At 40.2% G+C, this 27,943-nt stretch overlaps 1 protein-coding gene across 1 annotated transcript in view; it reads right to left on the bottom strand.

Annotated features, from left to right (window-relative positions):
* Positions 1-5,498: 5,498 nt before the first annotated feature.
* The window catches only part of CUBN (cubilin), a gene marked incomplete at its 5' end in the record, with an annotated part of 146,083 nt that continues 123,638 nt past the window's right edge, over positions 5,499-27,943 (bottom strand). Inside the window, 11 exons of the mRNA XM_082479884.1 lie at positions 5,499-5,788; positions 6,188-6,423; positions 8,293-8,458; positions 9,579-9,760; positions 9,877-10,024; positions 10,685-10,893; positions 11,352-11,514; positions 12,369-12,574; positions 22,749-22,966; positions 23,884-24,013; positions 26,243-26,443. Coding sequence (XP_082336010.1) covers positions 5,681-5,788; positions 6,188-6,423; positions 8,293-8,458; positions 9,579-9,760; positions 9,877-10,024; positions 10,685-10,893; positions 11,352-11,514; positions 12,369-12,574; positions 22,749-22,966; positions 23,884-24,013; positions 26,243-26,443 — 1,967 coding nt within the window. The 3' untranslated portion in view covers positions 5,499-5,680. The remainder of the gene's footprint in view (positions 5,789-6,187; positions 6,424-8,292; positions 8,459-9,578; positions 9,761-9,876; positions 10,025-10,684; positions 10,894-11,351; positions 11,515-12,368; positions 12,575-22,748; positions 22,967-23,883; positions 24,014-26,242; positions 26,444-27,943) is intronic.

Raw genomic sequence — 27,943 nt, 5'->3', positions numbered from 1 at the left:
CTTGCTTAATGAACATATTGCCATTATTCCCTTTTGTCAGGATTGGGATTTTTTTTACCATCCACCTGATTTCATTATTCTCTTGTGTAAACAGTTCATCTGTCACTCACACCTTCTATGCGATCGGCTTTGATTCCTGCTTTAGCAAACCCTTCATCTGAGTAAATGTGCTAATCGATACCTTGATCAGGTCTGCACCAGATTTGTCAAAGAGGAGCTGCTGTTAAGCCTTCCTTTTAAAGCTTCTCAGCTCCTTGTGAAGCACTAAATACCAATTGGATGAGAAGGCGTGGGAAAGTAAGTACATGTGCCATGCTGTCCAAGGGTCAGGTCATTCCCCGATCTTGAAAATGTAATTTTCAGGTTGTTCCATTAGCGGTCATCCTCACAAAGGCCAATTTCCTGCAGAGAGCCTATGCTACTGCAGTGACCCCATCTCCCCGTTCTTGTCCCCTACTACCTCTTCCCAGTACGTCCAGTTCTTCTGGAACCTCTTTGACCCCAAATATCCTCAGCTCGCTCTATACCCTCATCCAGAGGCTGGTCAGCCTGTGTCTGGGGACCGGTCGGTGGAGCCCTCCCCACGTGTACGGCGGTTGATCTCACAGTACAGGCTTTTCCAATTTAGGTCTTGCTGTACAATCCAGCTTCTGTTTTTTTGCTTATGGAACAACTGCAAAATATCTTTGATATCTGTCAGATTTGTTCTTAATTTGTCACTTGGCTTAAATAATTGTAGAGCAAATGCCTGAATTCTGTGGAGAGGCTGGTAAGTGCCTTCTGTCCTTGGGCCAGCAGGCTAAAGTAGGTGACTATGAGGTAGGTGTATGGCCAGGACTGTATGGCAGAGCCGTGGCTGCCATGTGGTGGTAAGAAGAGGGAGAAGTTGCCCCCTGGACTGGTTGCCCCCAGCCTGCTCCATCCCAGCAGCGGGCGCTGGACGTGCCTCCCGTGGGCTCCTCTCGCTGTGCTGGGGAGCAGCAAGGGGACGAGCTGCTCCAACGCGCTGCCCTTGCTCTGGCTGTCCTAGGTAATTCTAACCAAGGAAATGAGGTTTTATGTTATTATTCTATTTTTATCCTTCTTTTTCCCCTCCAAGAAAAGCCTTCATAATGGTCAACATTAATGCAAGGTTAGCATATCATCAAAACAATACAACCACAACATGCACCTGCAAAACTGGGTATGTACTTCTAGGCACTGCTGCTAAAAACGTATCCATCAGCATTACAGTCATTATGTGTGTTAATTGGCACGCAATATTTATTTTGCTGATCTTTTCTTTATAAAAGCAAGTTTCTAGAATTTGGCCTTTATTTTTATTATCAGCTAATAAACATTTTAGACATTTATTTGTTAGTAATCCTGTATTGTTGCTGGTGTTGTTATTATGAACAGTAGTCAACACTATGAATTTTTGTTACATTTCATTTTCATCAGGATGGCAGAATACTTCTGTGGTTTTAGTTTGGCAGCTGACAAAAAATAATTACACTAAATGTGTTAATTCTGGTGCCTAGGACACTTATTTCGAGTTACTGTGGAAAACTGAGACACCTCCTCCTTCGCTTTATGAGCCAAGTGGAAACTGTTTTTCAGTCAAATTTGCTTTGTAAATTTAACTAAAATTAGCTATTTTTTTAAATTGACCAACACCATGATTTCTAGCAGTTTAGCTGTACATCTACTCTCTCCTTTACTTCAAGTAACTATAGCCCCAATGAGCTCATTGTGGTATTGCTTCTCATTTATTGTTTATAAATAATAGCCCTGCCACATGGGAAGGGCAATTAAAAAATACTGTTGCGGACCTTTTAGTGCTTATTCTCCAAATCCTAGTCTTCAGAGGGTTTGCCATTCATATACAACTGCCTCATAAAATATACCTCTATATAAAAATAAGTATGTATAGTAACATGCAGAAGATTTACAGGTAAGTTAAAAACATGCAGGCTCTGGGAAGTGAAAACATGCACGTTCATTATCTGTGCTTTCTCACTGACAGGGGGGAGGTTGGTTGTAGTCATGCAGGTATTATAATATGGACACACAGCATTCACAGCTACGACATTAGCTATAAAATACAGCAATGTGCACAGTCATAAAAGCAAAGATATTCATGGCAGTATTGTGAGATGAAGCCATAAATCTTATTAAACACAGATTTTGTCTTTTGAATTGTGCGCCGCAAAGAACACATAGACATTTCATGGAATAATTCTTTTTAAGTTACCTGTTTAGTTTTTAAAGCAAGTGTTTTAAATTACTCCTTACCTTCCAAGACAGAAACATGGCTTAGCACCAGCCCTCTCCTCTAAGGACCTCCACTTTAATACTTCTGCAGTGGTATTTCTGTTGTGGTTCCTCATATAAAATGTTAGAGGACAGCAGTGGGTTACTTTGTTCCTGTTTTTTTAAAGAATGGGTTTGATAATTTACTCTAATTTTAGACTTTGACTATTTTTGGCAAGAGTCAGTTGGGCTAGATCAATTGAACCTTGTACCAGCAGCTTCATTCAACAGTCTTCATGAGCACAAATTCTCTGCTGGGCTTTCATTTTTTTTTCTGAAGAACCTCATGCATTTTACTCATTTGTAAGTAAAATTATGCACAGGTATGGAGTATTTGTAACATTCAAAGATGCACCAAATTATTGCTAGATTAAAAGATCTTACAAATTTCTCTTTCTCCCATTCATAGTCTTTTTTAGTCTTTTCTTCCTCAGAAGTTCAGTAACTGCATAAAATTTGTTTGACATTGTGACAGAAAGTCATGCCAAGAGGGGGTATGCATCATATCAAAAAATGTCCAAAAACATTTAGTCTGCTTTAAAGTGAAACATGCTTTTTCCTTCAGTGAAATCAATCTTTTTGAAGTACAGATTTCAGCAAACTGATCGGTTTAACTGCAGGCCAAAGGTCGTGTTACCAAAGTGGCCTCATGCTTGTCACAGGTCACCAGATCACATCTACATACTGTTCACTAAGTCAACAGTAGGCCAGCCTCAGCGCGGTGAGTATGGGGGACAGGGGTGTCCTCGTGGAACTCAACTTTGTGTCCATAAACTGTACATGGGGCTGGTATCAGTCTCAAAAAGCCACTAATGAACTTCATTTATTAAAACCATGTACAGGTTTCTAGGGTTTGACAGTTTATGCTCTGTCATACTCCTGACAAGGCCAAGGTTTAACCTGAGAAGTCATTGTCCATCAGGCCGTGATCCACTTTTACCAAGGGAAATGAATGTCCTGCAGAGCACTACCTGCAGTGGCGGGTAGACATGCCCTTCCCTTTCACCTGTGGCTTCCATCTGAGCTGTGCTCCGGGCTGGTAAAGTGTAGAAAATTACGACATTCTCACCAAGCCAATTCTCGCCTAAACTCTGATGCTTCCCTGACCGGCCATCTAGCAGCAAGAGACAGCAGCCAGATCTTGAGAGGATTCCCTGCCCTGCACCAACTGCACCAAGTCCATGGTGATTCATAGGAAGGTCAAAACCACAATGGATGTTTACACAGCCCTGTGATGCAGCTGTCCACAAGGAAGAAATAAAGTCTTCCTGATCTCTGCAGGTAAACAGCTGAAGCCATGCTTGATTGTACCTGCAGTGTCTCACACACTGCTATCTTTAAAGCTTATTTTGTAGCTTTATCTCCAGGCAGTTCAGATGTTTTTCTTTACTGCTTGCTATCCCCTTTATGGGGTGTTTATTAAACTTTATGGACAAAGATTGCATTGTCCCTTGTTTGCAGATATGAAATCAGTTTGGTGTGGACTCTCAACAAAAGTTTTCTGGGCCACAAATCTAAAAATGTTTAAATTGACTATATGGTCTTTTATGTCTTCCCTTGTTAGAGGAACTTTCTGTTCTGCCAGCAGCTCGGTACAACATAGATGTCTCCTAGTTTGATCCAAATACAGATATTTCTCCTTTTTCCATGTGATACGGAATCACGGAGTTTTCAGAGTTGGAAGGGACCTCTAGAGATCATCTAGTCCAACTCCCCTGCTAAAGCAGGATTGCCCAGAGCACATTACCCAGGACTGCATCCAGGCGGGTCTTGAAAATCTCCAGAGAAGGGGACTCCACAACCTCCCTGAGCAGCCTGTGCCAGTGCTCTGTCACCCTCACCGTAAAGAAGTGTTTCCATGTATTTGAACGGATCTTCCTATGTTCTAACTTGTGCCTGTCATACTTTAGCACATTAGCAGGAGTATCAACTGTACATAAGCTAGTTTTTTCTTGGTCCTTGGAGAATTCTAAAATGCTGGCTTACGTCTAATTCTGTTGGCCAGTGGGAGTTCACAGGTTTCTCTCTAACTTATTACGAGACGATTTTGAGTTGTATTTTATAGATTGCCATCTACCTTTTTGCCCTTTTTGTCTGTTTTGTGTTTTCTACATTTTATATTAACCAGGATGGTTTCTCAGCCACTATAAAGTTTTGTATATTTGTGGAATTATGGCTTTTTTGGCATTCACTGGGAAATGTTCAAAGAGTTCCTAGATTCTGTTAGAACTGCCAGTAACACTTTAATGTCATTTAATAATTAATTATTGCAACAATCATGTTAAGGAATTACTTTCACTGTGAGTGACTGTATGAAGTGAGAGTTCTGTTGAGGCTTGTGTTCCTTTGCTGTGGTGTGAATTCCTCTTGCCTGTCCATCACAGGTGACATGCAAGAAATGAATTGGTCATTTGTTCTGGGTTGTGACAAAAAAATGTGTCATGGTGGAAATCAGTGTCCTCTGTATACCCTGTCAACAACATTTTTTTTGTGAATGATGTGTGGCATCCTGGGGAAGGGACAAACTCATTCTAGTCAAAGGTCAATTGATATTTGTATGTCTGCCCTATTCTGAAGTTATATCTGTTTTATAAATGTCTAGGAAGCTGCCTATAATTTGACTAGGAAGGTGACATAGTTACTAAAAGTCTCATGTTTTTTATATTCAGTTGTAAAGTAGATTTTGAAGCTTGAAGATGTAACTCAATAAATATAATCACAGTTATTTGTGCATATTGAATATAGGACTCTGATCCTGACATTACTTCTTAATGTGGTTAAGATTTAGTACAACAGCATATCCTTACTGTGTTAAACTTCAGGGACTGCTTGAGTACTTATTCAGCCAGATTCTTACACCCAATGTGCAGTATTACAGAAAGTTCTTCAGCAAAGTTATCTGTGTAACTGATTGTAGGACAGGGGCCATTTTTTTAACAATTTCTGATTTTATTCTAATTTGAATAAAACTTTAGCTAACGTTTTAAAAGATACTTGGGACAAAACCACATAACTCTATAGAAGTAATTAAAAAGAACTTCATATCTTAGGTCCTTTTATCAACTTCATGTTGAATATTTTGTGTTTAAGTTTTATCCTTTATCACTTTTTATAGCATTAAATCTAAAACTTTGAAATCATGTAGAAAAATATAAAAATTGTGTTTAAAAAACTAGCAAAAACTCATTTTCCCAGTTGGGTAAATAATAGTTTATTTTCAGTACAATGGGGGATCAGAACTCTAAATTCATAACAGCTTCACTTACAGTAATTATTAAAATGCCTTACTTCAGCTGCAGTTATCATAACTGGATTTCAAACTTACTTTATGATCTAAAGTCTCTTCAGTATAGCAAGAAATGGTAATATATTTCTCATAAACAGTGTTCTAGCTCGTCCAGCTTAACTGGAATCCTGATGGTAAAGTCACATATTCAGCATGAAATTTTATGTAGACTTGATGAGATGTAGCAGTAAACGGAGCAATGTTTGTATCCTAAAATTAAAGACAAGAAAAATGAAAAGCTTTATAGAAGATTAAGATCCTTTAGAAAAGCCAGGCAGAGGGTTAAAACGGAGGCATAAATTGGATCATGGAGTGCAGGTGACCTCAGGTCTATGCTAGATACTGCTGTTGCATTTCTCCCCTAGGGCATTACAAATATTTAAATCACAAACACAACTAAATACAGAGAAAAACAGCTTGGTGCCTCCCACTAGATGTCACTGTAAGGTCTGCATTGGAAGGCTTCTATGGTGCCACACACTCCTTACGCCTTCACTTCCACTCACCTATGTGGAATTCATGCCAGAATTGGGGAAACGGTCTTGAATATGAAACAGTAAAGATTCATTTTAATCACTTACAAGGTCACAGACAGTAGGCAATACATACCATCCCACAGTATGGCCCGGCTGGGGGATAGCTGGCGTCTGGCCCGTTGTAAAGGATCAGATAGTTGCTACTGCAATCCCCTGGGTCATCGATGCTGATGAAATCAAAGTTCACTGTGACAATTTGTCCCTTGGGCACAGTAATGGCCCACTCACAATCAGTGTTGTTGTGGTAAGTTGCCGGGTAGCTGGGACTAGCAAATGAACCAGTGCTGCCATATAATGTTCCTCCGCATCCTGGAAACAGACGCTGTTAGTTAGCTTAGAAGGCTGAGTTTCACAAGATACTACATGATGTAGTACATTAGTACAGTATTAATAGTAGCACTGAAAAACAGAGAGATGCTGGAAGCTGGAGCAATGAATGTGGATAAGAGCATTATTCCAATAAGAGAGAAAACTGAAGCTCTCACTTCAGCACCCTGAGAAGAATATGCAATGGGCATTAGACCATCACTGGGTATTAAGTCAACCCCCCAAAACTCTTTGAAACAGGAACCGAAGTCTTAAATCTGTGCTTTGGTGAGTTCAGTTCCCAGTTACTCAACTAGAGACAAATTCTCTTTGGCTGTTCTTTGCAATGAAAAATAGTGAATCCCCATCTGATAAAAAAAATACAGAGAACAGCTCAGAGAAAATAGTCATGTTAAGTAAACTAAAGGCAATTTATACCAAAATTCAATGTCCAACTGTGGGCAGAAGCAGATGCCCTGGGAGAAATGCAAGTTGATAGAATAAGAGTAAGCATGTGCAGATCATGACCCAGGTTACTCTCAGTCTCCAAGAATTTTCAGCTCACAGCTCCTAGAGATGGCATCTTTGTATTTAATAGTCTTTATCAGGTCTCTTCCATGAACTTGTTCAGATAGCCATCAAATCCATGTAAAATTGTAGTATACTATGGGAAGGAGCTCCACAGCTTAACTGCAGACTGTGTGAAGAACTGTTTTGTTTGGCTTGTTTTGAACCTCTTGCCTTTATCTGAAGGCCTCTAGTTCTTTTATGGGAAAAGTCAATGAATAGTTGATCGCTATTTACCATCCAATATCACTCAATTTTATAGATCTCACTAGTTTCTTAATCAGATTTAAAAGTCTCAGCATACCTCATACAGAAGCCATTTTTCACGTTGAGCCCTTTTGCCTGAAATTTTTCCAGTTATACTGGCTTCTTTATAAGAGGACGAGACCAGAACTGTGCACATCATTCAATTTGTATGTGAACTATGGATTTATACAGTAGCTGGCTATTTGTTTTCTCTTCCTTTCCCAACAATTCCTAGGGTTGTGCAAGCCTACTTGACTGCTAGTGAACAGTGAACTCTTGTTTTCATGGAACTATTTTACCCCCAAGATCTTGTTGCTGAGTGCTAAAAGTCAACTCAGAGCCCATATTTTTGTAGGTAAAGTTAGGATTGTCTTTTTTTTGCCCATGTTCTTCATCAACACTACCTTACACTGAACTTTATCTGCCTTTTCATGACCAAGCTACTCAATACTGTAAGGTTATTCTGCAGTGCTTTTCCGCTGGCCATGAGCTTTCCTACCTCCAGTAACTTAGTGACGTGAACGAACTATTACCCAGCTATTCACTGCCATTTCATAAGCCATTTATGAATGTGTCTATTATATATTCACTATGCACCATTATAGTTAGGTTATTTTCTTCGGCCAAATTTCAGTCCTCTTCAGGCTTTGCAGTGCCCAGATCCTACAGTGTATCACAACTGGACTGTTAATGAAGTAGGCTGAGTCACCGCCACCACCACTCTGTGGGGCCCAAGATAGGCATTCCTGATATTTTCTGATCTCTCAGTGAAAGACGTAGGTCTTCTTCTTAAGTGGGCTACATCCTCTGAGGTTGCTGAAGTCAACATTAGAGAGAGGGAATTGCTTCCATCACATAAAATGGATTTGTCCCACTGGTCTTCGGGAACAACTTCAGGAACAACAATCCAGTGACTGAATAGGGTGGACTGTGGGTGCCTGGGGAGGTCTTAAGTGTTGATGAGGCAGTGCCCAAACTGAGCAGGCTGAATTCCACATTTCTGTATTTTCTCTCTGTGTACAATTGCCGAGTGCAATTACTTTGTAATTACAGGCTTACCACTTGATGATGATGTCCAAGTAATTTCATATCCATCACGAGCCCCTGAAAAATCACTCTTGAAATGAAGGTAGACAACATGATTTTTGGGAAAGATGGGACTGGGCACAGTGTTTCCACAGAACCTGCCAAGTAGTGGTGATTGCACATCACTCCCATTTCTGACCTTGAAGGGAAACAAAAGCATTGTCAACATTAAATCCCTATGCCAGTTATACACTAGTAAAATTGTGCAGTGATACAAGCACAGTACAAACTATGTAGTGACTTGCATGCATACCATAATTGTCATTATAACACTGTTATTTTTCCTACTATATAGTCTTGTATAGAAGGAAAAAGAGATCATTAACCAGTCTGTCTGAGTTTTGTAAATAATTGCACAGAACAAGTATTGCCAGAAACAGGTGGCTAAATTTTATGGTGTGGTACATCTTCTGTCTGAAAAAATTACTTGACTAGTAGCTAAGATGTGCTTTTGCAATTCAAGCCTATGTTTTACTTTCCAGAAGAAATGTTAATATTCCAGATGAAAAGATTAATTCTTTACCTTGCAGACCACTCTTTTCCCTGGTCACATTAAGACACATATCATACTACATAGCTTAGGTTTAATCTGATGTTTTTTTCTGAGCTCCAGTGATGCTGATGCTCAGATCCATTTCTTGAGACAGTAAAGAGGATATGAAAGGAGAATTAAATAATGATTCTGCCACAGACATCTGGTTTTTGTCATCTGGCCAGCGAATAGGGAACCCTTTAACAAGCGTGAAAGGACAGAGGAAGGATTGTGTAGGAGGATATGCTTTTTCTCGACACAAAGTAGCTTTGCAAGTGTCCCACACTTGCTACTAGAGCTCCATTTATTTTTTTTTTTTAGAAAAAGCGCGTTTTTAGAAAAAAATATTTTTAAGAAAAATATCAAGCAGATGGAATCTTACTGCTGGAATGGAAGCACTCAGATTTATGGCTTTCTGTTCATGCACAGACGTTAATATTGGACGAAAAATATCCTGGCTTGCTCTGCTAACTGGGTGACATCAACAAGAGCTAGGTAAAGATGAGATAGCTGATAATGAAACTACTTATTTATTGGTTTTGGACTTCCTATAGTGTGTATTGTTTAACCATTTACTATAGCATTTGAATACAATTCACCATAAAACTGTAGCAATAAATTAGTCCCTAATGTCAGTTGAGCTCGGACTTGATGCAAGCTTATTAATATCCTTTGAATTCAGCAGGTTTTGACAGGGGCCCACAAAATACATATACTTGCTTGATACCTCTAGGAAATCACGCGAACACTGGATGCTGTCCTCCAAACTGAAAGCATGGAAAAAGAGAGAAATTGTGTGATTCGGGGGAGCCCGTAGAATGATAGAACAGTCCATATTATTGGGGTGACGACCGGGCCAGCCGGGGCTCTTCAGGTAACCAAATGGCTGGTTATACTCTCTGCTGCAACCTTGAGACAGAAAACCAGAAACATGGAAGCATTTCAGACCTCTGTATTGCTTTTCACTGTATGGAATCAACAGAGAGAACAGTAGGCAGATATTTTAGACATTTCTTGAAGCTTACCTGTAGCTTGGTAAGTAAATCTGACTCCATTATTAATCATATATTCATCTGATTTGAAAGTCACGATGGCAGTGCGATCGTAAGAATAAAATTCAGGGACTTGAAAAGTTTCAGTGCCACAGAATCTATGGACTGATCCTTGGCTGTGCTGGAATTCAATATATGTCACAAGTTACTTCTACTTAATTATATAATTTGGTTTTCTACTTACTGAACCTGAGGTTAATAGATCTCTCAGCACTTTCTATACCAGTTATGCAGTCACATTTTAAAGTTCTTGTGGAAATCACTTAATAATGCCTCAACATTTTATGCTCAGTTATTATGAGAAACAAATCAAATGTAACAGGTATTTTCACACCAAAACAAGAATCAATAAAAGGTTTAGAATAATATAACAGAAGGGACATAAACAGGTTGGGGTTTGCCTGGGGCTTTCTACAAACACTCTTCTTGGCATGAATATTTCTTATTATGTTTATTGGGTGGGAGGAAGTACAATTAGTTTTTGAAACCTTGCTGTTGGGCAGTATTTTCTGGGTGTTAAGTTTGGCAGCTCTGTTACTTGGAGCAACTGGGAACAGTTGTGTTGTAACACTTACTGGGTCTAATTCAATGTGTGCGTAGTGTGCTTTCCATGAGGTCTGTGTACCAGTTAATGCACCTTAAGTGGGGCACTGCTTTGGATGTGCCCCTCACACAGAATCATCAATTAATCTGTTACCAAACAGTGGGTTTCTCCTCTCTTTACAAAGAGTGAAGGGCGCCGAATGTGAATGGGGAATGCTATCAACTGTAAATTTCTTACTGTTGGTGAGTCCTGGAGCTCTAGGTAGTTCTGAGAGCAGTCCTGGCCAGAATGGAGGTGGAAGGCCTCTACCACCACCCTGACTTGCTGCTGCGGAGGCGCATCGATGACCCAAGTACAGAGAGTAAATGGTGGATATTCATTTGGGAAGTTAGGAGACGTTGCAGTCAGGGGTGTAGAAGTTGCATTATATATTCCTCCACACGGTCCTGTGTAAAATAGAGTGAAAACCTTTCCAGCTGGGGAAAAACATCTATTAAGCAAAACTACACTGCTCAAGATACTTTTGCATTTACCTGTGACTCTCTAGAAGAAGAAAAAGTAATCCAGGTCCTAAGGCTGTATCAATGTATGTTGGAAAACTCGAATTTATGTTTATTCCCTATAATATCAGAGTACTTGTTAAGTGTATGATAGAGTGTTCCTGTTTTGCACTCCAGAGTGACAGCCACCCCACAGCCAGCCAAGACGGATGCGACTTGCACTGGGGACTAGCAGTGCTGCTTTTATCTTGCTTATAGATGCTCCGTCAAGCTATACTGAGGGCCGTATTTGCACCTTCCTAGGCCCTCTATCTAGAACAAATTTTGATGATTTATTATTTAAATATGTATTTCCACAAAACACTCACAACAATATATATGCATACGTATACATGTATACTTACGATCCACTGTGGTGTAGGTAGCATTGAAACCCTCCCTTTCCACAGAATTGTCTGTGATAAATTTCACTGTCAAGGAATTACGGGTAGAAAGAAATGGAGCTGGCACTGCAGATCCACAGAATGTGCCAACTAAATTGGCACTTTCATTATCTCCATCAAAAAGCTGAAAGAAGAAAAGCATATAAGCCACCAATAGTTTAGGCACAACAATAAATGGATATAAAGCTCTCTGACCCCTCCTGACATTACAGTTTCTTTTACTTGAAAGCACAGTAGGTGCTCTTGTGCTTTAATAGGATATTCTTGATGATTATAATTATTCACTGCGATAGTAACTAATTTTGTTGGACAGTGTAAATCTCATTATGGAACATTCTGGTTCCATCTCAGCAAATCTATCAAAAATTTATTCTATTTTAATTTGGCATTCTGTTTTCATTTTTATATGTAATCTCAAAGTGCTTTTCAATGAGAAAGGTTGATATTATCACCAAAATGTAGAGTTCATTCCTAGTGTCATCGAGCATCTCTAATGCTCAAGAGGACCTAGATCGTTCCTTGGTGGTTCTTGTTTAGCAGCATTCTGCTATCCTATGTTTTGTATGCTCGTGTCTAAGAAAATAGCTTTCACAGGTGAGCATTTAGAATCAAGACTTATTTATTCAAAAGTTTATAAATTATTTTTAAGCAATTTTGTATGATAATGAATCTGCATGTTTACTTTCAAAGTGCTTGTTTGTTTTTTTTTTATATTCTGTGAAATAAATATGCATTTATATAGGCAGTCTTGAGAACAGAAGCTTGTCCCCATAACAATGTTAAAACTCTTATTGGTTTTCAAAAAGGCAGGATGTCATCTGGAGTAGTAATCTAACCCACCAAAAAAAATTGTAATTATATTAAGCAATTTAATTTCTTCATAAGACCATTTTCTATTAATTAAGTTTTAGCCTCATGTAGAGGCTAATGTATTGCATCTCACTGATATTTTCTTGTTAAAATACGCAGCTGTCTTACTTTGACATAATCATATCGGCAAGCCTGAGCAGACTGTGCTTCAAGCACAAATGAAGTAAAGGTGAGGTTGATCAGTTTGTTCACAGGTGCAATTATGATCCATACACAGTCCAGGTTTTTCTCATATCTTCTGGTCACATTGGAGACTGGAGGGCCAAAGCTATAGGCTGAATTTGTCAAGTAACCACCACAGCCATTCTGAGGTCCTGTTGAAGAAGCAGAAGCTTTTTAAAAGCAATCCCTGGCATTTATTTAATCTTCAGAACTTTAATGTCAAGCCAGCAGCTTTTTCTGTGCTACAGAATTTTACTGTCCTGTCTTACAAGGACTATGTGAATGATTAAAAGGCTTTCGACACAAATGGCAGAAGATATATATGAATCACAATTAGATTTGGTAGAGTGAAGTAAGAAAGGCTCGTGTCTTCTGCTGAATATAAAATCAGTATCCACTTTGAAAACGTAGTAACAGATTTTTTAAAAGACAGAGGACAGAAATAAAATAGAATAACAGTTGGAAGGCCTTTTTATTCTTACCTGCGAGTAATAGTACGTGGACAGCAGGGGGCACTGGGTTGTTGACTTTGAAAATCTAGTTAAAAATTAGGTTGCTTGTTTTGGCAATACGACTTCGTTCTGGGGGGATTGAATTTGGCAGCCTGGCACTGGGACCCAGGCTCATATTCAGGAGTCTGGATAAAAGGGACTGACTTCTGGAAGTGTTTTGTGTGGTGGGAACTTACAACCCCTCTGAAAAGCAGGCTGCTTTTTGTTTGTATCCCACATGCAAAGCTAAGTCCCTTACTGTAGTTACTCCTGGTGAAAATTTGAACCCTATAATGTTTTCAGTCACATTGAAAGAAATTACTTTTGGAGAAAAGCAGTTAATAGAAGATCAGAACCCTTTTATTGTCTCTAATTACAGACAAGCAAAAAATACAGGCTATCTGAAGGGATTTTTTTTTCACTTATCTTTTTTTTTTTTTATAGTTTGATTTCCAGAGGTTGGACTGGATTAGTAAATATGATCAATTTGTTTACTTTATGCTTCCTTCCCCAGTCTCTGTAGGGTCTCCTGGCCACTTATTTAATTCAGGAATTCAAGTAAAGTATCATTCATACTCTTCCTTTTGAGTCTGAGAGGGTTTTTGTAAACTGCAGAGAGCAAAGCGGTAACTGCAAGCAGCCTGCTGTCCCCCACAGCGAATCCTTTCAGGAGAATTAGATAATAAAAGAAGCTACAGCTGTGGCTAAGCAACATGAGCTGAGTTTCAGAATTTCATCTGTGTGTGTAAAATATGCCTGTCTGGCCGACACACAGTGACTTAACCTTGACACACTGATATATTTCCAGTCATATAAAACTGCGCCCTACTTGAGCTACAGTATTACAAAAGATCACTCTGGTGAAAAATCGGTATCCGAGTGTCAGGATTGCGTCAGTAACCCCGGGGTTGGAGACAGCCCCATCTTGCAAGACTGTAATGGTTAAACCAGAGTGACTAAGGCTAAATGTCGTCCCGCCCTACTAACCAAAGCCAGAAAAACCCCACCCTAAAATGAAGTTTGCTGAAAACCAAAATCTTAATAACATGAAATTTAAGTTTTTGCTATAGCTAAAAAGGAACAGTGGAAACTTATTACAAAGTGAAAAAGTCAGGAATTAATAGTCTAGTCCAGTTTTGTGGGCTGTTAATGAAGTCAAAAACTTGGAAAAGTGTTAGTGTTCATTCCATTGCCACTGCAGAAGCCGAGAACAACAATGGGGGAAATGCGAGTGATAAATCATGTTCTCACAAATTGTCTAGGAAGGAGGAAAATGTCAGACAGGAGGGTGCCTGGGCCCTAAGAGGGCAGTTTTGCTGGGTTTTTCTCTGGGTTCACCATTCTACCTGATTTATTCAGTCCCCCTGAAACAACTCGTTGGAGCTGCTCAGCATTTTGGACACCATCTACTAAACATAACATTAAGCATATAATCATGAGGCATAGATCATAATCTGACCATCCAGCCCTGCAATATTGAGTCTGTAGTGATATATGGGTCAGACACCTTAAAAAGCTGCCCTTCACCCTTTTCAGAGTTAAGAGTTGCAGAAATGCCAGTCAGACCATTGCAACAGGAATCGGGGAATTGCCACAGAGCCACGCGACAGGAAAGCCCTCAGTGCTGTTGGATTGTCGTTTTTTTAAATATCAAATGTCTGGACCTTTGGAATGGTGCACTTCACTGCTAGCTGTGCATCTATAAAGATAGCTCAGATGACAAAAAAATACAGATATGGGCAACCTGTGTGTGTGCAGCACATAAAATGGGCCCAACAGAGAGAGAAACAGGCCAAATCCTCATCATCAGAAAATTAATTTTAGCTAGTATAGCCAGTAACAGCATCTAAGGTGAGCCAAATAACTACAAGTATGATTTACAGTTAATAAAGATGAGGTTTCATCATTAGCTTTCACAATGCTTAGCCTGCTCAGCCAGGGTTTAGTCAAACGCTTACAGGACAGTATGTTATAAATAACGGCTAGACTGGAAGCCAACCAGATATCAAGAAGCCTTGCATCAAGCCAAATAAAGAGCAGCCCTTGCTGAAAAATCTATCTATCTTGGTGTTTTTCAGTACTAATCAATGTTACATCTGGGTTCAGCCACTAAAAGTTACAGAACAGTGAAGCTGGGTAGATCTAGGGAACACCCACAAGTAAATGAAGAACCAGCTGCTTAACAGGAGGGAACTTGTGCTAAGAGAAATGCTATTGCACTGCATTTTAGCCAGGACACAACTCATCACTTTAAAAATCAGCGCCAGTTCTGAACAGAAGGCCAAATAGCAGCCATCCAACCTGCTAGTGGTCATTGATGGAATTATGTTTATTGTTGGCTAACACAGCCAGAAAAAATTGTAGCTAAAATTTACGCAAAATGTGGGATGAAGAAGTCTATTCATTTGCAGAATAGCCTCCTAGATATTAAAAGCTAAACTTGATAAAAATAATGAGAAATGTACTTTATAGAGCAATTTGTGTGTGGGCAGATGGGTTGACTACATGGCTTACTCTGTTGTTTCAGTCTCTGGTTTCTTATTTAAAATAAAATTCATAAGGTCATCATAAATCAGATTGCAATCTTACCCTCTTCAAAACAGCTTGCCAGAGAACACAAATTATCAGAAGAACTAGGGCACACACTGTCATCACTAATTGCTTTTGGTGGGAAGCATTAATGAAACTAAAAGGCTGAAGGACCATTCAGGAAAGAAAGAACTGAAGGTTCCCTATGGCAAATAAAAATAATTACAGCAGAGAGCAAGCACATGTTTCTCTGTTAAGAGTTACATCCTCTAGATATGCAATGAAGATGAAGATGAATCTTCAAAGCTGCCTGCCTTTGAAGCACAGCCAGGGCTAAGGTTTATTTATATAGGTATGGATGCTATGAAAGGAAGCCTACTGAATAGTTTTAAATCTGTCAGAAACAGCTAAACCAATGACATTTCAAAAGACAACAAACTGATTTTGCCACCCTTCCCTTCTCACTAAATGAGCACCACAAACGTCTATTAGAAGGCAGCAAAGTTCAAAGAACTGTTCTAGTTCTGCTTGAACAGTAATGAAAATCCTCTCCCAGATTTCTGAATCACGTTTGGTCTCACCTGAAGCACCCCTGGGAACTCTAGGCTTCTCTCTGATCTGAATTAAAAAACAGAATAAGCAAAGATTAACTCTGCCAAGCCTAATGCTTCTTTCCTGATGGGTCTTATTTCCAGTGCAGAGGAGTGGCTGGAGTAATTGTGGCTGTAATAATTAGCTCATAGCTTGTTTGGATCACAGCTTCAAACAGTAAGGCTCAGACGGACATAGGGCTGGAAAGAGGAATCCTACTGTTGTACTTTGTCTCGTGGCTGACGCTGAAGGTTGGTAAACCTTCACAAGCTGAGCTGTAGAGGTTGGTTCCCATGTTTGGCAATCACTGTACAGACATCATGACTTCGCGTGGCAACAGGACACTGGCAGCAGTGCCTGCCCCGACCACAATGTCTGCAACGTTTCAGAAGGACGCTTCTGAAAGCACAGGAGACTCTTTAGTCTTCAGCCTCACCTTTGCACAGAAAGGTTTTTTGACTGGCTTGATGGCCTGGCAATGGTTCCAGCAGTGACATTTAGAACTGTAAAGCCCCAGTCTCCTGCTTTAGCAGGATTTCACAAATGCAGTCAGATGAAGTTCATATTCTTAAGTTTTTTGCTGATCAAATATAACAGTCCAGATGTGCTCTGTGCCAAGCCTGCCCTAGTGCTGCAAAACTGTAATGTATGTTCCATCCTATCCATCTCCTCAATGCTTTTCTGCGAGACCAGAGGCAGACATGCAGTCTGACCTCATTCTAATACTTTCTAATACTGCATTAGCGTACTTGTTGGCACCACAGCTGCCCAAGCCTTTGCAGATCTCTCTTGTGATGTGAATCAGAAATGTCTCCTGACCCTTTGTTTGTATGCACCCAAGTACAGATTTTCAGCTGAATCAGTCATTAACTTTAGTGAAGCTAAAACAATCATACCAGTAGAGTTTGCCCACAGTGGGGTGAAGTGCCTTTAATCTGAATATCCCAGCAGCCTTTAACTGTTTAGTCGCCTACAAAGTTATGTTTAATCACTGTGTCTGAAAATTATTTTTCACCTGATTTTTTCAGGACAGTCAGAAATTTCTTATTTAAAAGTCTACCTCTTTCCTTGTCTATCCAGTCTGAGTATGCAAACCACTTTTGTTTATTTTGCTTTGTGAGAAGAAATGTTCTCAGGCATTTGTAGACTATCCCTTATCTCAACAGTTGTATTCTTTTCAGAGATATTGAAGAGACATATTTCAACACTGCAAGTGCTTTCTAAATTTAGTCAGATTTCAAGCTTACGCATATTTTTATATTTGAGCCCCAAAATACATTTAGAAACAGTCCAGGAATTGTGACTTATGAACATATGTTCAGAGCTTGTTATGGATGTTCTTATTTTCATAGACTATAATAAGATCAAGAAAAGATATTATTAGCCATGATTTATTCATTATTTTAATAGGTTAGGCTAATTATAGTCAAGCCATGACAATGTAATGAATCTGAAATGTGTAATATTAATGTGTAATATATTTGGTAAAAAATTGTGCGAACCAAAAGCCCAGAGAAATTTTTGCAAGAAGACCTGTGATTTTCAAGCAATTTGCTTCTCAGCTAGACCCTCTGCAGCACCAGGCTCTAAGTCCAGATTGGGCATCTTGAGACGCACCCCTGGAAACTGGTCCTAATGGGCTGTGAAATCTCTGCCAGGCACGGCTGCTTTTCCAAAGGCATGAGAAAACACAACAGCATTCACATGACACAGTCAAGGACACATTCTTCTAAGATGTTTTTTTTGGAAGGAGAAAAATTTGCAGGAAACCTGTGATTCAGCTGTGCTGAGTCCTTTCCCACCTAACAGGCCATAACTGCTGTTGTCAATACAGGTGCCTGGTGCCACCACAGCAGGTGCTAACTTTATTTACATAAATCAATGTAATTAATTACTGCTGGTGGTGTAAGAATCTAGAAATGACTCACAGAAGAACACCTAACCCTGACCCATTCAGAACTATTTTTCAGAACTATTGCCCATTCAGAACTATTTTTTTCCAGCAATTCTGAACAATCCAAAAAAACTCTACAGCAACTGTACATGCTGAGCACTGCTGAAAATCTGAACCTAGAAACCGAATACAGAGCCAAGCTTTCAGTTTGCAGGGCAGAACTGGACTTAGAAGTATATTAAGCAATTTTCTTGGTGATAAAATAAAATAGTATAAAAATGCTGTGAAAATTCTACTGGATCCATTTTTTAAAAGTACACTTTAATTTCGTTAGGGGAAGGCATAACAGTAAACCCATTAGTGACAGACGCTTAGTGTATTGTATTGCAAACAGGAAACAAGTAATTCAATACACAGCTAATAGAATAAGGGAAGACAGATACCTCCGGGTGGTTTATCAGGTAAGTTACAGATCATTTTGTCAGCAAGAAAAGATTATATAGATTATAATCTATTTCTATTATATGCATACTAGATTATTTATGTAGATTACCTATTAATGCATTTTTCTGGTCTATCAGAGAAGATTTTTTTTCCCAGCTATTTTTCTTCTAAACTCTATTCCCTTACGGTTTCTCTTCCTATGTAAAATGATTAATATTCATTCAATAGAAATGCTCTTTTGAATAAAAAGGATGGAGGGATCCTTGAGAGAAAAATTGGGCAAACTGAGGACAATGCAGAGCACAGGGTGTTTAAGGACCTCACATTCCAACAGCCTAGTGGTTGCCAAAGGTTTTGGAGGCATTTCTTCTGCCTTAGAGCCTACAACACTAGTTTTCTCATTGTTGCCACCCTATTCTTCTTGCCTGTCTATGTCCATCTGTTTTTCCTCGTCTTGTGTTTAAATCATAATCTCTTTGTGACAGCAGATTGTTGCTTTATTCTGCCTGTGCAGTGTCTAGTGCGGTGGAATTGTGGCCCATGAGCTCGTAAGCCCCAAGGTAATGCAAACAAGGGACAACATTGGTATGAATGCAGTACACCATACTGCTCTTTCACAAAGTATAAATGTGAATTTCTCCTGCATGCTCACAAGAGATAGTATGAAAAAGGGGAGGGGAAGGAGCTAGCTACAGCTTGAAGTCAAGCAGGATTTCAGGCCATAGAGAAAAAGCAGGCAGTCTTCCTGTCCTCTTCCCCACTGTCCCAACTCTGTTTCAATTTTGCCTGTATTGTGTGAAGAAAGCTCGGAAAGAGCTTTCTGACTCAACCCACATATCTAACCATGTGTAACTGCTTCTTGTAAATTCACGTGGCTTCCTTAGATGCCTCAATGAGCCTCAATGAGCAGATCTGCATTTCAGAAAGCCCCTAGATCCTTCTCCGATGGTTTAGTATGTGATATATTTTTTATTACTGAGACAATGGAGCTATGTACATGAGCACAGAGAGTTTCCAAGGAGAAATGATGTACTGTTAATAAAGTCACAGCCACATCTCCTGACAGGCATTGGTTATGCTTTAAAAACAAGAAAAAACCCCAAACCCTTATGTGTCTTCTCAGCTTTTCTATCATAAGCCTCAGAGGGATCACAAATTGGGGTGAGAGGGTCACCCCACTGCCAAATGGGAATAGGCAGAAGCTCTATTTATCACCAAAGTACAAAGTACTGCCTGTCACAGCAGGGATAGCAGAGGTATGTGCAGGCTCTGTCCCCGCCAGCCAGAGTCAGCTGAAAAGCTCAGGTCTCCCCTTGGAGCTCGAGAGATAATCAGGAGGTCTTTGGCCGGGTCACAAGCTCAGTACACGCAGACCTCATTCTTTGGGGAGAGATCTTAGCTTTCCTTCCTTCACAGAGACATCTCATGTAACTAAATGCCTTAAGCTGGTATTGATTTATCTCTTCTCATCCTTTTATTGATTGTCTAAAGGACCACACACTCCCTGTAGAAAGGAGGTATAATTCTCATTTTACAGACTGAAAACAAAGGCAGAAAAAAGGTCAGTGGTAACTAAGGCAAGAGGAGTCTGTCTTTTCACAACTGTAACACTTGAAGCAGGCTGGGATCTTCCAGTCAGTCCAGTTCACCAGCTCAGCCCGAGAGCATGTCCAAGGGGTTCCAAAAATGAGGCTGATAAGTGTCCAAACTTAGCAGCAGAGATAGTAAAATCATAAACCCTCTGAACTGCACCAACAAGGGCCATCTATTCCCCTGCCTCAAATGCACCATATCTCAGAGTCAGTTATGACAAAGATTGTTGCTTCTGAAATGTGCGCTTAAGATTATATTGCATAGTGTACAGAGCAGCATGGTGAAAGAAAAGACATTTGACAAAATAGGCGAGATGTTTCTGTACTGTCAAATTAATACTATTTCATGCTTTCTGTTAGTATCCCTTTTCTGACTAGTGCAGGGGACCTCGAATATTCTAGTGGCTGCTGGATCAGTGATGCAAACAAATTGTTTTAATTAAAACAGAGCATGTTTTTCTACAGAAACTTCAGGGTTTAACTCTTTGAATGCCTAGTTACTGTCAGTCTTACTAGGCTTCTGTAAGTTTCCTACATCTTCTGTCTTCTCTTTCACCACAGTGGTTATCAGGTGGACTCTTCTAATAAAATTCACAAGAGAGAAAGAATGGATAACCCTGGATTTTGGCAGTACCTGTGAGGGAACCCTGATCAGGAAAAAAATTGGAAGAGCTTGTGAGGAAAGCAAATAGTTTAGTTTCTTACAAATGAGTATACTGTTTCTGCTCACTTCTTTCCAATACATAATCAGGGTCACTCACATTAAAGAGAGAGCAATAATTACGTTATCCAGTTGTGCTTCCCTTGAGTAACTACAGAATAATGTGCTCATTGTCATCCAACAGAGAATGAGGCTTCTTGTTTCTCTACAGATACTATCTTCCTTATCCAAGAGATTTATCATTATTGTCATCTGATTGCATTTGTACTCTTACAAAACCACATGGTTTTTATCTTTTGACAGACATGAGGGAGCTTCTCTAAAGCACCATTTAGAATAGCAGGCTTTTAGGTCTTCATGGTTTTATTCTCTTTCATTTGAAGCAGAATCTCAGACCTCATAGTACAAAGATGTGTCACAGATTTTCCTGGCTCTGTTTTTTAGACAAGTCAAACTGGAAATGTTTATAGGACTGTGACTCATGCTTTCCTTTTATAATATACTTTTCTACTTTTTGGGCATTCTGTACTAGCATGGGACTGTCAGGATCATTCCTAATGGCTGTGCGGTTTAGTCCCTGTGGCTTGCTTCCCACCGTGGAGAAAGAAGACCTACCATTAAGCATCTCACCACCATGGACTTTTCATAACACAACCCACATCTCTGCATAGCCATCTTTTCTAACTTGCAACATCACAACCTCCCTTTCCTTGGGAGCCTGCAGAAATGTCCCTCCGAAAGTCAGCCTAATAGATGTCAAAGCTTATTCATAAAAGGCATCTCCTCACTCTAGGAAATTATCAGGCATGGTACTGACTTGAAGAGCTTGGCTTGTGTTCTGTTGTGTGCTTAAGCAGAAATAAATCTAAAGTCAGTGGCTAAAAAAATTGACTATATGCCAACAGGAAGAGCAAGAGCTTGGGGAGTTCCTGATGATCTCACCCTGGAAACACAAACCCAGGCTGTGGGGGATCTCTGACAACTGATACCTAACGGTTTAAAGACAGCAACATGTGAAGCAACATTATGTTACTTGAAATAACAGTCCACACGAGTGGTCTTAAAGAGTCTTGTAGCAATTGCTTAGAGTGAAGCAAAGGAAGAGTTAATAATAGTAGGGACTGTGAGGTTCTGTGGGAATATTTTTCTTGGCAAAGCCCGTAGAACCAGTTATTTTCCTTATCTGTAAATACTTTCTCAGACTGCATCAAATGAGAAAGTCACTGGCTAGGGGTTGGGAGGGGATTCAATGACTCAGCAGAAGACTATGTTTGTTCTGCCACAAAGGCCTTTCATTATGATCTGTCTGAGTGCCAGCTTTGTAAAATGGACAATTACTTCTTTCTAGATCACAAAAACATTGAGTTAATTACACAGGAAACCAGGAGTGATGACATGAAATCTATTTACATGTAATAATCATTTGTTGCTTATCATCCCTAAACAATTCAGTTGTTAAAAGAAGGGAAAAAACTGCTTTTACACCTTGATCTTAAAAATTGACTACTGGGTTTAAGCCTTTTTTTAAGGCAATAATCAAGCTTTGCCCCTGACTCTTGTGTCCATCAAAACATTTAACATCCAGTGCCTTCTTACTATGATACCATTTATGTTATGGCCAGCTAACCAGATTGATCCCCAAAATGCACAGAGATCAGCACAGTGGTGCCTGGGGAGGAACCCCAATCTTAACTGAACTTAACACACTTTAGTTTTTAAAAAGGTGTGAGGTGAACTGCAAAGGAAATGGAAATTGAGGATAGATGGAAAGGAGACATCTTTAGCGCACCACCAACCTTTGACTACAGAAGAATCAGAGTTCTCACGTATTGCCAGATTTCCTCCAAAAGAGAGGCCTTTGGGTGCTGCTAAGCTTTCAGTCACCCAAGAAATGCCTGTGCCTTCAGCGAGGCAGGAAAAAGTTAGCAAAGAATATAAGGAATCAGTTCAGAACCAGGGCTGGAATGCAGGGATACAATAAGCCTCGTATTTAGCTTAGTTTGCTCAATTTTTACAAAATCAGAAACATTCTTCTGCTTCCAGCACCCCTAGTGAGGGAGACCATAACTGCTCTTCACCAAAGGAAATTACTTACCAGCAGGTTCTTGGGGTTATGAGTCTTACCTAAGGTCTCTCTGAAAGATGCTTTCCATCCCCTATCTGATCCAAAGAAGTCAGTGTTAAACACCAGGAACAAGTCACTACTGGAGCTCTTAATATTCGGAGGCAGTTCTGAGCCACAGAATTTCCCGAGGAGGGGAGCATGGGTGTCTGAGCCGTCATATACAGCCACATAATCTTTGTAGCAGGAGGGAGATATTTCGAGCTGGAAGCTGTTGAATCTGTAAAATACACTTGGAGCTTTAGGTATCATGTTTTCATTTCTACTCCTGTGTTATGTGTGTTTTTAGTGCTTAAGGAAAGGTCCAAGTAATAGCAATAACCAAAGCAATAAACAGACAAACAACAAGCAAGCAGAACTATTAACTGCATGGCAAAACACTCCAGCCAACCAGCCTCAAAGGAATAGTGACCCTCACCCACGAGGCCTCTTGCAAGGCAAGCCGTCAGCCCACGTTGGCTTTCTGTGAAGCAGCAGGTCTCCCCTGTGCAAACATACCCTCTCTCACTTCTGCAAATTGCTCAGGCTGCAATTTCCCTGGGCACGTGAGGGACATATAAAATGCAGGCTCAGAGTGCAGACTAGCTGGCTCTTCCACTTAGCTGGGAAATGTTCTCTTAACTCACCATCAGCACATATATGACAGAAGAATGTATCCATCTTTTACTTTCTCAGTGGCAAGATTTTGTGGCAGCCATACCCCTGTTTTAGGCAAGACAGCACACACTCAGAAGTATACTCTTTCTGGGTGGGTATTATTACTTGGGCTGTAAAGTGAGTACCAGTCTTCTAAAATATTTTTTTTTTCTTATATACACTCACAGGAGTGTCATAACTCCTCAAAGGCTGACAGAATTTAACTAAAAGCATGAGCTGCATTTTTACAATTTCTTAGTCCTCTTGGTAACCAAAGTGAGAAGTTAAAATTGTGGTGATATTTGGCATGTAACAAGTTACAGAGAAAGATGAAAGGGAGCCTGAGGTTGATAAAGGTGGCTTCAGTAGCCATTTCCCATTTTAGTTCACCTTTCTCCTTGGAAAAAGAGAGATGGAGAAAATTGTAAATAATTGCTGTCTTTAACTGGAATCAGAGACTCCCTTGTACCCTTGATGACAAGCTGAACTTGGATTACATACTTGAGGGCCACTATTTTGCCGTTTCCAACTGTGATATAGTATGAGCAGTTCATGTTGTTGTGATAATCAAGAACTGAATGGGCAGGACTGCTGATAACACCAACAGAGCCATTGAAAATGCCACCACAAGCTGTAGAGGAAACAGAAAAAACAGTGGTAAGTGTCTGAATACTAGCTTGGTCCCAATTCTCATATTTCTTGCAGGAGTTTAGCCATATGGAAAGAAAAGGCTTTGGTAAATTAGAACCAGTCTTCGCTGTCATGCCTAGAACTGTTACATGCGGAGATGTCTATCAAGTTGTGCTCTGCAGTGCAAGACTAGTCAGTGTTGAAGTAACAGGTTGTTCCTAGTCCATACCAAATGGCAATGGCTCTGTGTTTCTGCAGGAAAAGATAGAGCCTGATTTCAGCTGTGCTGCATTAGGACCAGGGAGCAACAGCATGGGGTGGGTGCCCCATGCAGGAGTGTGTGAGGTGTGTCTGGAGTAGCTCTCCACCCATTCTAGCTTGTCAAGAGAAACCTGGCTGATATGCGGGCAAAGACATTCCCTCATCTAAATTCTGGCCCCATGGAAGCCTCTGAAAGTTTGGCACTGTAACTGTACACAGCGCCTCATCATCTCTCCACCTCCCAGCAGGGCTGGGACATTACTGCAGCATTTATTCTGTGCAGAAAAGCAGAGAGAAGTCCCTGGGTATCACTAACCCTGGGGACTGTTCCTCGCCTCACCTCGTGCTGGCACTCACCAGCAGTGGGGGTGGCTGAGTTGGAGGTCTGCATACTTGCTCTCTGGCTGAGGAGCAAGTTAAACTCTGCAGATGTGAACTAAAGGCACTGCTTGGCTTCTAGGGGTTTCACACCATGGACGCTGATGAGGCCAGGATGTGGCTAATGTTTGTTCCCAGCTTCAGTGCTCGAGGGAACAAAAACTATTATAAAACTAACTCTAATCTCCATTGTTAGCTTCAGCCTTTATTTTATAATCTTAACTTACAAAAAAAAAATAAATGTTTCCCTGCGTCCTGTTGATAAATAGCTCAAAGCCACACACAGCTTTTCATGTTTAAAAGAACATGCCATTGCCCGGGCCACCACCTTAACAAAGGCAGTCCCATACAGGGTGCTGCTGGATACAGAGCCCCTGGCTCCTTAGCCCTGCTCAGGCTGGTGGCCTGGAACACTGGCAGATAAAGGACAGGAGCCGGGAGGATAAAGAATCAGCATTATTCTACACTAGGAGGGGGAAGCCTTTTTCATTTTTTTTTTCAGCAAACAATACAACTAGAGGGAAGAGGAATGTTAATTGCTAGAATCTGCTTTGTATACAACAACAAGCTAATAAGGCTGCAGTCATCTTTCTCAAATGTCAGAAGTCAAAAGTCAGATAGCAGCAACTGAGTTGAGGGAGTTCTGAAGGACTTTTCCATGAGTAACTGCACATTGTCATTTCTCAGTGCCATTCCCTCTGTCTTATCTGTATCAGGCCATTCATTTTATATAAAGAATTTAGCCTTATGCTTTTTGCTGTGGCAAATACCACAGTTAAGAACTCACATTTTTCTCTGCAGTTAGAAAATGATGCTTTCAAAAATCAAAGTACTGTCTCTACAAGTTAAACCTAGAAAACATTAAAATTGGGTTTGAAAATAAAATTAATCTTTTGGGATATTTATATTTGTGCAGATGTAAATTCTAAACTCAGTTGGAAACTTCTTTTTCTGATACATATTGCCTCTTTAAAGCAAAAGAGATCTCATATGATCCACAGAAAGTTTTGGTGAAATTATTTATTAAAAAATAAAAATATATCTAGATCCCAATTATTATTTACATTAACACCTAGCACTGCAAGATGGTCATCAAACGGAGACATATAGCTGGGTCCATTTAAAGATCCTGTTCTGGTTCCCATGTTGTCTAATGTAGTTTTAGTACAACGGAGAATCAGACCATTTTCCTGCATGTGATAAAAACTTTAAAATGAACCCAGTTAAAAAAACTGGTGACGTTTCTCCTTAAACATTGTAGAGAAAACAAAACAAAACAAAACAAAACAAACCCTGCCAAAATGGGATGCGTTTCTTTTCTACAGCAAATGAAAAGTGTTTCAGTTCCTGACTTGGTCCCATGCAGCATCTTGAAATGAGAATTGTGTGGTAACACGTCAGTGAGTGGCAACATGCACTGAACAATCCCGTGTCCTGGTTCTGAGAACCCTTTTGGGCAAGCGCAGAGGAAATGTGAACCATCTACATTCATCTAAGGTATTCCCAAAGTGAGGTACAACATTTCCTACACTGAACCATTATCCAGCCAGAATATTTCCACCACCTAGAGCACAGGACAGCGGGTACTCACCAATCGTTCTGTATCTTGCCTGGAATCCAAAGCCTGCAATGTGGGAGTCGGTGTAGAAGTTGAGCAGCATAGGTCCAAAGACACTCACCGGGGCAGGGAGCTCATTACCACAGAGCGTGATGAGAGGATGTGGGGTAACCCTCGTCCCACTGAAGATGCTTACTCCATCATAAAGACAAATTCTGCTCAAGAGTGCTGGGGCTGCATGGACATATAATGCAGAAGTGTTAGCAGCATATTTTCCATGTGATTTACTGAGCTGCAAGTATATAAACTTCACACAGGATAAGAATTAAATTTTATATTACTTTCCATTCAAGGATCTTCGGATCTCATTTGCTTGCTGAGGAAGCAAATGTCAATTTTTAACATGCAGAAAAACTGAGGCAGAAAATGGCAAAGAGACCTTGTATATGAGACATCAGACTGGTCTCATTCAACACATCCTATCATCTGGAAAAGACTCCAGGCCCCTCGAGTTTGTGGGAGTTCATAGTTGAGCGAACACCATCTATGAGGAGATGAGAGGACCCAACAAAAGCATGGATCTCCCTGGCAGATCAAAGCAATGCACCTTTTGTTACAGGCAGCCAAGTACCTGGCATTTATTTCCCGTAACATGGAAGTGCAGGGTATTTGAAATCATTAAGAGTGAGAATTTGGGAAAATGAAAAAATAGTCCATACACCAACATGTTTCAGAGCTGGCTTCTTTCTTTCTGAATTCCTTCAGAGTACCTAAACCTGGATTGTTCAGCTTGACTCAGAAGACAAAAAAAAAATGTAAATTTAATCTTGCAGTTTGGCAGTGAAATGCTGTAACTGTGGCAGACAGTGGAGATTTGGAGATGACTGAGCAATAGGAAAAAACCTGATGATTTTCAAAAGCAATCTGTTTTAGGGGGCAAATCAGGGCAGATATTAGTGTGAGTGAAAAGGTGCCCATTCAGAAGCACCCAGAAACACAGAAATGGGAAATGTAGCATTCTACTATTTTTTTCCCATTGGTTTTTTAGTTTCTCATTTGCAGTTAGGTTTCTGGAGGAATGAGCCATCCTCTCCGATTCCCTGCCCTACCTTCCTGACTTTCTAGCCACCTCACCATTTGCAAACAGATTCGACTGAGACAAGAAGTCTCAAATGTATTAAGTTCATATAAGTTTCATGAAGGTCAGTAGCTGAATTAAAGTGCTAGAGGAATGTCCCCAAAGTACAAGCTGTGCTTTCAGTGTAAGGGCTGTGAGTTCAGGCAGAGATCTGCTGAGCACCAGTCACCAGCACCCTGGGAACTCAGAGCCCCGTCACCGCCTCCCTGCCCCGCTGGAGCCATAAGCATGGGGAACAGTTGATGGTACTACCAAGGGATGTATGGTGGGAGCTAGAGAGGTTTGGTATCATGTGGGAGCAAGAAGGGAGCAACATGCAAGAAAGCTGGATTAATGCTGTCACTGAAAAACACAGCACACATCTACTGAAAAATGAACTTCATTAGTTGTTATGCTTATAGAACAACTTGATGCTTTCTTTGTCTTTTTCTTCATAATTTACAAGCATAATGGAAGCTGCAGTGTCACATGTTTATTGAGGTTAAGTTATCATGTTTACCGATCTGTTAGCAACAATGGGGCAGTTGCTTAAACTGCAAAGGATTAATAGGGAATAATCTAAATTTAACAGGTGAGACGCTGAGCCTACTGGTGCA

The sequence above is a fragment of the Vanellus vanellus genome, assembly GCF_965231255.1.
Source record: "Vanellus vanellus genome assembly, chromosome: 2".
Taxonomy (NCBI): domain Eukaryota; kingdom Metazoa; phylum Chordata; class Aves; order Charadriiformes; family Charadriidae; genus Vanellus; species Vanellus vanellus.
Note: the sequence above shows the minus strand (reverse complement) of the source record. Positions and strands in the feature narration are given on the sequence as shown.